At 34.4% G+C, this 12,395-nt stretch overlaps 1 protein-coding gene across 13 annotated transcripts in view; it reads right to left on the reverse strand.

The window, feature by feature from the left end:
- Positions 1-12,395, reverse strand: part of wupA (troponin wings up A) — a 108,985-nt gene that overhangs the window by 39,559 nt on the left and 57,031 nt on the right. For 9 of the 13 annotated variants that reach the window (XR_014442876.1, XM_083134082.1, XM_083134080.1 and 6 more), the window contains one exon: positions 3,856-3,897. Coding sequence is in view for 12 of the 13 variants with exons in the window: in XM_083134082.1 (XP_082990208.1) it covers positions 3,856-3,897 (42 nt within the window). In the remaining variant the exon portion in view is untranslated. Of the gene's footprint in view, positions 1-3,855; positions 3,898-4,654; positions 5,490-12,395 lie in introns of those variants that run through there. The other 4 variants (XM_083134088.1, XM_083134086.1, XM_083134085.1 and 1 more) reach the window with 1 other exon arrangement.

Genomic DNA, 12,395 nt, shown 5'->3' on the forward strand with positions numbered 1-12,395 from the left:
AGAACCCATCCGTTTCCATTAATGTGAGGAAATCAGCACAGAAGGATGCGCACAAAGCATAATCAGTGTCTTTTAAGGCTTGAACTAGTTGCAAACGGTAGGGTTTCATTTGTAAAGGTATCCGCAGAACCCGCCAGACAGTTTTCTGTGGAAGTTGAAGTTCTCTCGTTGCCCAGTAGGTGGACTTCTGTGGACTCCACACAAAACATGTGCGCACTCGTTCCACTGTATCTTTCCCAGTCGACGGATGGCCAGTCGATTTTCGTTTACAGATGCAGCCTGAATCTCTGAAATGTTCATACCACTTACGAATTGCCTTCCCCATAGGTTGTTGGTTCTCTCCGATATTTGGTACTGAAATGCCATTGCACACTAATCACAGACTTATTCACATGATAATCAAGCACACAGAAAGATCTCTGTTCTCCAGTCAACGTAATTTTCCTGCTTGCTGCTAGCTGCTGACCCCTAACGGTAGAAAGTGGAAACACTGCGTGGAAACTAAACTTTGAAAGTTAACCTTTCAAAGCGCATGTCTCACAATAACATATGTTTATTAGATTTCACAGAATATATTTCTGTAATTGGGTCCATCATTTTGACTTACCCTGTATAGACTCTGCCACAAATTATAAAATGCAGGAAAACACTCGTTACAAAAATAAAATATTTTTCAGAAACCGACAAGCATAAACAATGTATTGTTTGCCCATGTAGACTAATAAAAGCAAGAAGAAGGGTGTCTGTAAAAATAACTTCCTGCAATGCAACAACTGTTAATTTTGAAATACTGTCTATATGTATACCGCGTTTGGTAGAACCTGTCCCGCTTCCCGCGCTAGGGAGCGCTCAACAGTTTCGGTGTCAATGAGAAACGAGGAAAAAATCGTCTGCTGGGCAGCGAGGAGCGAATGAAAGCCAGAAGAGAGGCGTTTACGTAGACGCTGTTGCGACGTTGCGTATTTTAATTGACTGCCTGGCTTTGACTTTCCCCAGCACGGAAACTGTTGAGCGCTCCCTAGCGCGGGAAGCGGGACAGGTTCTACCAAACGCGGTATAGACACACTGAAACTTTTAGAGAGTTGTGTAGATCTGCTGCAGGTATGGATTAAGAATGTTATCTTCCAAAATACTGTTACTGGCCTTACCCAGAATAAATCCACATTATTACTCAACTTCTGAGAGCACAATGAAAGGGGTAAATAACCTGCCTCAGGAGGAGAATGTAGAGACACCACAAGACCTGTCCAGAGGTATGACTCCTCCAGCCAGCAAGCAGGACGAGCACCCGACCACTCGACCCAGCACCGAGGCTCGACCTGGGAACCAGAGGAGGAGAGCAGCCCATATACATAATCTGCTTCCGTTAGTGTGCTCAACCTCTCACCCTTGATCACCTCTCCTCTAAGTTGCAACGTAAGTGGTAAGTGGTGTATCTTTGTATTGATAACATTAATGCACATAATCATATGGAAATCTTGTTGCTGTCATTTTGCTTTACCTCAATTTACCACCCTTTGGTCAATGGGACCTTCCCTCCAGAACAGAGGGCGAAATCTGGTATGGTCTCCAGGGAATCGCCCTGGGACAAACAACCTTAGGCCATAACAATACTGTCAATTGAATTGTTTTTCAACCTTAAACTTATAAACCAATGCAATTAAGTGCTATTCCTTAAACATTATGTACTTACCCAGCAAATAATAACTTACAATTGCAAATAATAGATGTAGTACTATTATTTTACCTTAGAAAACTAATATACTCGTCAAATTAATAAATATTCAAATAATTTTACTTACCTGTGAACCTTATGTTAGTATTTTAAAATAAATTGCATTTCTCATTCACTTAATAATATTTGAATATCCTTCCCAAAAATTAACAATACACATTTAGAAGAAACCATTTGATTATGCAGTAAACACTTGACTTATTATGACATGAACATCAAACCAGAAAAATAAATTAATAAGAATTAACAATGGAACTCAAGGCATGAGCAACATAAATATGTAAATGCCACTGGATTAACATAGAATTATATATTTTTAGTATTACATTGTGCAGACATATTATACATATCTTAGTGACATATAATATTTTCTTGTTTCTCATGCACTAGGAGGGGGAAACACTTCAACATATGAGGAAACATAGATTTAAAAATTCACTTTTCACATTAAATATTGTTTTTGCATATCACAAACCAGGAAACAGTTGACAAATGAAACATTTACAAACTCCATATAATTTTTTTCCTCTCTTTATTAGGTAAATTATATAATTTTGGTTCGATATTCTAAGGATACTTATGTGCTCGCAAGTGTAGTTTAAATGAAAGTTATCTAAATTTAAAATATGCAGCTTATAACTTTAAGTGCATGTTTAAAGTATCCGTAGAACACCATTTAAAATATACGAGGGCTGGAGCATAAGTCGTGGAAACTATATTTTTTCTCATAGTTAAGCAGTGGTACCATAATATGATAATATGTCCTGGAGAACGTAGCACCTGTAGTATGTGAACATGTCACTAGATGGCAGTGTGATCAACTGTTATTGTACAGAGGGCACTAGCAATTCATTGTTGAGTCAGTCGCCATCGCACAGCGTGAACAGGATTCGTGTATCAAAATACCTGCCCTTCGGGGAAGAAATGCCAGAGAATCCTACAGGGAACTGGTGGAAAATGTAAGGAATAGTGTCCTACCATAGCATGCGACTCTTTTGTTCCTATAATGCTAATGTATGTTTCATGACTTGTAAACACATGTGAAACAACGATCCTATCTTTAAGGATGTTTTATTTACTTCCCTATCTTACACTTGGTACCCAGGATCTGCATTGTTCATACATTTCACTCACTCCTTCCATTTCGGATTTTCGTGCTGATCTCACATTCTCACGAAAAGAATAGTTGCCATGACTTATGGCCCAGACCTCGTATCATGGAATGAAGGTGCGAATGGTTCGTTAGCAGGAAGTGGTAACGATGGATAACCATTATTGCATAAACAGGATATATCGTATTTAAAAATATTTTTATTGATCATTTCGTACAGAGACAAAAAATATTAATAACTTGTTTCTGCCTTTTCACATCGGGAGTAACAGGCACAGAAATGTTAAAAATAATGATATAAAGGGGGTAACGTTTGGTGTGTAACATTACTTGCATAGAAATAAAACATTTGTGATCAAAAAAACACACACACATGTAGAGACACCAAACATGTGCATGGTTACAGTATATCCATAAGGTGCAAGTTGAGATTTTGGGCACAGAACATGAACAGCATAACACAAGAGATGATGACGAACTCCTTACAGACGTAAAAGACATACAACGGTGGCCCACATAATGCACATACATTTTTTTTACAACACAAATTTAGGGATATTTTAGTTGTATTCAATTCACCAAGGAACAATATGCAAGAATGAAAAAATCCCCCACAGAATTGCAAACAATGAAAAATTTGAGAAACAAAATAAACTGATTAATTAATCAACACGATGTCATCCAAAAAATAACTTAGAAGTTCACAGACGTAACATGCAAGCATTCTTCAACAGAATCGAAATGTGCTTTGTGAAAAAAAAATAATAAAAAAAAAATACATTCTGCAAACTGTTACTTCACCTGAATAAATTGTTGTTGTTGCTATTATTATTTTTTAAAAAGAACGACGAAGATCTCAGCATTCGCACTTAGCCAAAACAAAAAATTTTGCAGTAGAAAAAAAAAGATGGGCAATACTTTTTATGCTTCCTCTTTTCCTTGAAAAATGCAAAATTTCAAAAATTTGATTTATTTATGCTTCTACTGCCTCTCCTTCACCCTCCTTTACCTTCTTTTCAGGACCGGCTTGCTTCGACCAATCTGGTTTCTTCTGCAATAAGAAAAAGTGCTCTTGTGAGTAACTAGCCATAACTAGTACAAGACTGTCTAGTAATTCAATTACATATAAATGTATTAGTCACAATCTACTATAATCTATCTAGTTTTTACAACTACGAGCAGGTTGTTCTCTACTGACCTTATGCAATTTATAAGTTAAAAAGAAGTTTGTCTTGTACAATGATTATTACAAGCACAGCTACTTTAGTTATGTGGAATGTAAATGTGATTAATCAATTAATTTTGTTAAAGATGTGTCAGTACTCGACTAATATTAGAACATTTGTTAATTGTGTACAAATGTACTATGTAATATCACTACTAGCATCAGGAAGCTATTTAGTTATTTTTGCGATATTCTTTAGTATACTAAATGGAAGCTAAAGCATTTTTTTTGCATTACTAATAATTAACAAGGCATTTAGATACTAAGAAATAATTTTCATCATATGTACATGTAAATAATATATACACCATGATATGCATAATTAATCAGTTATATATAACTAGTACACAAAGAAATCATATAATAAAATTTCCTCTTTATTCGTCTTTATTCATATGGTTTACACATATAAAATAGAAATGGACAGAGTAAAAAGGAAATATTTAATTTATTTTAAGGTTTTTGGAGTTTATTAGGAAAAAGAATAAATTGAACATCGAACAATACAAAGCTAACATAAAGGGTTAGTAGCAAAGGAACTTTATAAACGTGTAAGCATAACATTTATCCTGTGCACTCTCACCTCATTTTTTGATGAATTTCCATCACAATGGAAGTCGAAATTCACAAGGTAATTTTTAAATTGTTTTATTTTTGAATGCTTATTGCTATGTTTGAATTATTACATATTTTAGTATTACATGTTTTATGTTCAAAACATATTTTTCATTTTTGTATTTGTAAATCCATCACAAAAAATCAGGAAAATATTTCAAGAACTTCACATTTTCTGAAGTTTATATATTTCTCAATTTCATGAAATCAAAATAAATATTCGATCTTATGTTAAACAAAATTGAATTTTTGTAAAAACTTAAATTGAAGTATTGCTTAGCACAAGAAAAAATGAACACCTACAAACTTGACTGAATCAAGAAGGTAGGAAAAATAAATAAAAATCGAAATCAAAAACAAAATTTTGACTGCTCACAAGGACGCTTGACAACAAACAATGAAGGAAAAGATGGAAAAGGAAGGCATACATAAGGAAATTTATCAAAAAATTCAACTCTTATTTTTACGTTTCTTATGAATATATAAAAAAAATCATTTCTTTTCATACAACTCTGCTATCAAAAATTGTTTGAATTATGTAAGAAGAGATCTGACAAGGCTTATAGTAAAATATACTGTAAACATTACTTTTTTATAAATATATTTTTCAGTTTTACTTGTACAATATAAGTTGTGTGTATATTTTTTATGTGAAGTAATTACCAGACCAAAGTATTGATTTGTTATTGTATTGTAATAAACTTAATTGTTATATATATATATATTTTTTGTGTACAGTTAATTATCGATTTTTGGTGAAACTCTTATTTCTTCTGCCATTCGGCCCTCTCCGATTTCTTGGGCTGTGGAAAGGACAAGTACAGACTCTTAGACAGAGGTAGTTGAGAATAGGTAACGTAGTCTAATCAACAACTTTCAAAATAAACTTGTTGTCTTGCTTTAAGGTTGTAACCTTTGGTGGCCATCTTTCAATAATTTTATAAATTAGCAGTTAATTAAGTTACATTAACAATCAAAATAATTATTATTATTCCTTACTTGTATGGTTGCATTTGTGAAATACTTGTATGGTTTATATTAAAAAAAGGGACAAATAATTCAATTTGTTATATTAAGAATTATTCCATGTTGCTTATTCAGTCAAATTTAGAATGGTTAATCAGCTAATGAATAATCAATCTGGGGACAGTTGGAAAAATATTATATTATATTTTGGATACTTTTCTTTGCCTTGTTGCTTTTTTAACCATTTAGTTAATTGCTCCTTGTAATCATGTGGTCCCGGGTTTGATACCTGATGGCACATTACACTATGATTCCCACTTTAAACTGTAAGTCCAGTCCCGATTAGGCTATCTGAGCACAAAGTGAACTTCAAACAAACAAAGAACTGAATAAGTATGAATGAGCCATGAAACATCAAACAAAAGGAAATATTCGAACCTGTGATCTCTACTTTACAGAAGGTTATTATTCTACATAAGACTGGTTAAAATTGCTTCAAGAAAATGGGATTGTCTGTTAAGCCTAATTTAGAAAAATAAGTACCATAATTGTGTGTTTAATTAAACAGTGACACATTTTGATGTATTAATATTGCTATAACAAAACTGCATTGAAAACTTGCATGATGAAGCTGTAGGTATAATTTATTGTAGTCTATTTAACACAATCCTGAATGACTGTTTTAATTTTCCAACAGATGGCAGTCTGCTAGAAAATGCCACTTTCAGAGATTGCTCAGTGTTGCATCTACAATATGTAATAAGGTAGTTATTATAACACTCTCCATATCTGTTTTTTAAACATTTTTGGTGCCACCGTTGGCTACAGATCAATTATGGTATGGTGAAATTTGTTAGTATGTAGAAAATATTATATGTAAGCATGATATTATATATATATAAAAGCAAGCAAGAAGCTTTCCAAAGTTTTCTTTAAGTTCACTTTATGTAAAGAAAGGCTAATCGGAACTGGGTCTACAGTTTAAAGTGTGATCAGAACCACTGTGCAATCAGTTTCCACCAGGAATCGATTCCAGGGTCCTTTGATTTAAGGCAGCATATTTTGTTACTACTATTCTATCAGGGAGGTCTGCAAAACGTAATCCATATTACACATTCTCATAAAATGCAGCAACAGTACATTTATGTAAGTAAAATAAAACTTTACTAAGAAAGAGCGTTCAACATTGAACACAATAGAAAAACATACCACTACCTGGTATCTGAACATGAGAACCAAATTAATAAGTTACAAAATTAAAAAGTTATAATATTTCATTACTAAATGCTTAGTTTTTACATATTTTAAAATCTGATAACAACAGAATTGTAGTCCTTGGATGCAAATAAATCATATATCATAACATATTTTTATTTTTAATTTTATACTTTTTCAGATATGGGAGTGAAATTACAGGCTCTTGTAGATTGAAACAGTACCAAATGGGGCCATTACAATCCAGAGATATTTTTGACTACATAGTAACCAGAAAATTTTAATGCATCAAAATATAACCTAATAGGATTTAACCATTAAATTGTGCAATGCGGAAGTGCAAAATTTTCGAAATTTCATGTAAGTAATAACCTATTGCTATAATTTGTTCATAAATTTTCACAAATATTTATCAATTTACACATACAAAAGCGCAACATTATGCCGTAAAAATCTTTACAATTTTGTCACTTTCCAAAAATAACGACTTTAATATAAGTATGTTTGAATCACTCATTAATTTTTATAACAAGAATCAAAGGTAGAAATTATATTAATTAGCAGTGAATTCCTCACTTTAACCCCAAATTTTTCTACATACTTAATTTCTCCCTCATTTTGAATTAATGGAATTATTATCTTTCTTTGCATACAACACAAGTTTGTTTCAAAAGTTATTGGAAGAAACTTCTACAATAATAAAAAAAAATTTAAGAAACATAACACAAAACAGTAACAAGTAAAACAAAACAGACATTAAACAGTACACAAGACAATTACAATAGAATGAAAATTTTGAGAATAAAGGAATCAAGTGTAGAATTTCATCAGCGTTGCTTGTATTTCATCAAAAGGAAATATGTATTGTGGAAGGGATATTTTGTTTAGCTCGCATAATTTGAAGCTTTTGTTTTGTATCCTTGATGTGACTAATTAAAAATTAAAGTTCAGAAAATACCAAGAAATATACAAAATTGTAATATAAATAAGTGAAGCTGCTTAAAATATATATATATATATATATTGCTACATTGAAGCATATTCATTATCAGCCCTGCACAGCATAATACATAGATGGCATCAAGGTAAACAATGTTTCTTAATAACATTTTGCTCATTGATGTCCCATAATGACACTACAAGTCCTCAAAAAATGGCATTTCTATCCTGTATGTATGCAATCACACTGTACAGATTCAGGGCTGCCACTAGCATTTTTATTTTTCTCTCAGATGAGATATTGAAAATGTGATTGTGATTTATTTTATTTTAGTTTGCGTTTTGTGCCATTTGGCTAATTTGCGAAGATGGGGATGAGTGATGAAATGATGAAATTGATGAATGGACATTCACAAACAACCATGCCCGAGTGGGATTCGAACCCGGGACCCCCGGCATCGCAGTGTGATGTGCTAACCACTCAGCCACAGAGTCCGGCAAGGTATTGAAAACAATGACAAGCTGTGGAAGCTGCCAGCAAGGTGAAGTCACAAGGTTTGACCCTTACTCTGTAAGTCAAGCATATATCATCATCCATACATATGTGTTGCATATCCTATTTTATGTGTTTGCATTAATGAAGGGTTTCGTAAGTTTTGTCTAGAGGTATTCAAAATCATATGGTAGCCTGCCTTTGCATTGATTGGATACACAGTGTGTCCACTAAAGTGCTGCAATGAGCGTTTTTAGCTTGAGTGGCAAATAGTTCGCACGGGCAATGCTAGATGGCATAGGGAATTGATAGTTCTTCTGCTCAAGCAAAAAACGACCGAACGAGAGAAATACACTCAAACCCTATTAGTACATGTTTTTCCATAATTTATCTATGGTAGTGGGCCCTCAAATATGGATCGTGATGTAAAAGATGCAGTGAAATTGAAAAATAAGTGAACATACTCATCATCTCCATATTAAAATACAGTTTTGTGTATCTTATCAATATATATGAAAATGAAATAGATGATTATGGGCTGAAACTACCTAGACTGACATTTTATGTTTCTACGATTCACATTGAAATGATGTTCGATTGAATGTTACAACTGCATTTTATTATTTTCCTGTAGTTTACAGTTATTACAAGCATAAGAAAACAGTTTTTCGTTGTGACGTTTCAGGAGAACACACGCTCCCTTCATCAGACAGTCAAAACGAAAATTAATGTCTGATGAAGGGAGCGTGTGTTCTGAAACGTCACAATGAAAAACTGTTTTCTTATGCTTGTAATAACCGTAAACTACAGGAAAATAATTATATAATGGATGTTGTCAATGTTGCATTGTTGTCATATAGCAACCTAACTGTGAAAAGAAGCAGTCTGTTTTTTTTTATTATTTCAGATTAATAACCGTAAACTACAAGAAGAAAATTCTACAATGCATTTTATTGATTCACAGAATATGATTATTCTTTTCGGTAAATGAACAATGATGTACACGTACTTGTTGTACTGTGATACAATATTTGTGATTGCTGAGGCAGGTCTGTCAGCATGTGTATCCATTTTAAGTTTCGGTCTGTAGATATTGCATACTTTCATATGTGCTGTATTTGAGTCTTACATAATATACAAAATTATTATTTAGAATTTTAATTGCATAGAGTGGTTTCCTCCCATGCATGGGTTTTAGGTTGACAGTGCTGATTATTAGACTCTGAAATACGGGACATTGTCAATCATTCCACTACAAGTGCAGTACGTTCGAGCATAGCACGCTCGAGCGTGGGAGATTCGAACGAGTTTGAGCACGCACAAGTGGTCCGATGCAGTACTCTAGTGTCCACAGCATCCTAACAATTTTGTTGTTATTCATGAGAAATAAATGCAGGTGGCACAAACACAAGGAGGAGGGGGGAGGAGGTTAAGCCCAAATTGTACCCGTTGTATTAGTATTCGCCTCAAATAATTTGACATGTAGTGTATGTGCATGTATAAAATAAAATAAAGCTGCAAGAAAGGAGAATCATTAAAAAAAAAACATACAATGTTATTCAGCCTTTCTTTTTATTCTTCATGCTTTAACACTAACTTTATTTCTTGTGATCACCACCATCTTGGTCAAATATAAGGGACATTTTGATGTTCCCGGTGATTTCAATGACCACTGAAATTCATACAATCAACTTAACCTTTAGTAGATGGGAGGTTTTTAAAAACCGGTGATGCACAAAAAAAAGAGAAGAATCTTAGTAGAGGGTAACTACTACCTATCACAGAGAACCTGAGCCCCCCTCCTCCCTATACGAAACATGTAGACACTCTTGTGGGAAGTGAAAGAGCTTCATCTTTCCTCCCAACAAACAGAGCAAGAGATGATGAAGATAAAATTGAAATTCTACCTGAATATAATTGATTTCTGGGGGCAGTTTGCTGTTCATGTTTTATCTTGTTGAAATAAATTAAATACATTCTTGTTGATGAAATGTCATCTATATCTTTACATGCAGCAGCATCTATGGTGGCTATTATCTGGGGGAAACATCCACAACTCTCAATCTCCACAACCATGGCTCTCCACCCTTCACTGTTGCCGTCCATACCAACAATGACAATATCCCTTTCAATGACTACTTCAGGTAGCAATCATCAACACCTTACCCTAGTCTGCCAACACCTCAGTACAAGAAAGATGGTGTAGGCTTCATATCAGCCATAAGTGCAGCCATTTCCCCTAACTTGAAAAAGGCCACCCAGTAATTTTCCAAACCAACCCCATCTCTGTGCCAGAGGTCCTGGGTTTGAATGTTGGCCTGGGCATGGGTGTTATTTGTGAGTCAGTCTCCCTTCATCAATTTCATCATATCATCACTCATCCTCATCTTCGCAATTAGCCAACAGTAGCAAAAAGGCGAAGTAAAATAAAACCAAATCAATCAATCAACCTTCTTTCAATTATATATATATGAGAGTTGAGTTAAGGGTGCACCAAGCAGCTTTTTGTTGAGTGACACATGGTTAGCCCATAGAATCTCACCACCACTGTAATTTGGCTTTCTAGGCTAGAGTTCGCTTGATTTCTGTCAAGTAGATCCTCAATTGTCTCATGATCCTGGGTCAACACAAGCATCTCTTGGACTCCCACCAAAGACTAGAGTGTTAACTGATCGACTGTCCATGAGCCCAATAATTCAAATAAACAATCTACAAACTACAAAACATAGGTACTAAAAGCTAAGTGCCCCTTAATAAAAAGTCAAGGACACCTATGTTGGTAACAGATAAGCAAATTTTACTGCGGCTTCTAAAACTGCAGAAACTGCTATGGCAGTGGTCATTGAAACTGGAGAGAAGAAACATCATAATTTCTATAATCAAAGTCCAATTATCACAGCGTGATTCAAAAAGATGGACTCAATTTGCTATGGGTACATTTCCTGAACTAACATTGTATGTGAATGATCTACATAACATTTGAAAGAGAAGGTCCTTAAGTTTCAAATTGCATTTGATTATACTCACAATAAAGTTTATAAATGTTTAATGTTCACCCCTCCATCCACATAGGTACTATCTACATGGTAGCTGAATTCAATCCACACCTGTCTTTCATCGCTGAGTTCACCACAGTTATGATATGGTTTTTAAGTCGTCTAAAGTTATTGGTAGAGGTGGTTCATAAACTGCTTCTTTACAAATTCCCACAAGAAAAATTCATAGGATGTGAGATCAGGAGATCTCGTGGGCCAGAACTGAAGCGGAAGATAGCCTATTTGCTCAAATTGGAGATTCCAACGACAAATGCTTTTTAACACTCTAGCAGGGGTGCCAACAGGGGAGGGGGGGGGGATTATGGTGCTGGTTGCGCCATCGAGATTTTTTGGGGGGATTTTTTCCTTCAAATAATATAAAATACAACATTTATATCTTTTTCAATATGCTGACCAGGGCAGAAATTTATTTTATTATAAAACATTAGAAAGTTGTTTTCCTGGAACATTCCAGCAGGTGGCCTTCCAACTTTCTAATAGTCTTGTGTCTGGAGGGAAGTAATTTTTGGGTATATATATCGTCCTGTTTTGTACCTTGTTTCAGTTGTACTTGGTACAGAGTCTGATGAAGACCTTGCTAGAAGGTTGAAACGTTACGTTTACTTTATGTTTTATAATAAAATAAATTTCTGCCTTGGTCAGCATATTGAGTTTTTCATATCATGGAAACAAGGCTTTTTCCAAAATACAGGTATGTAAAGATTTTATACCTTAAATGCACCATATTTAATTCGTTAGATGAAGAATAGAAAGTGTTTAAGGGTATTATCAAATTTGCTTTGAATTGTTGTTTTAAGCACACTTTATGCACAGAAAGGCTAATCGGAACTGGACCTACAATTTAAAGTGGGATTCGAACCACTATGTGCCTCAACCAGGTATCGAACCTGGACCCCTTGATTACAAAGCAGCGACGATTAGGAGTATTATCGAAGGTGGGGGACGAGGGAGATATCCAACTTTTACATATTAGAACTTAATTGACAGGTGGGTTCCGGAGAGGGATTCTGAATTAATTTTTTTTTGGGGGGGGGACAGTA

Source organism: Lepisma saccharinum, chromosome 13 (assembly GCF_977018435.1).
Source record: "Lepisma saccharinum chromosome 13, izLepSacc3.1, whole genome shotgun sequence".
In the NCBI taxonomy this organism is placed as follows: Eukaryota; Metazoa; Arthropoda; class Insecta; order Zygentoma; family Lepismatidae; genus Lepisma; species Lepisma saccharinum.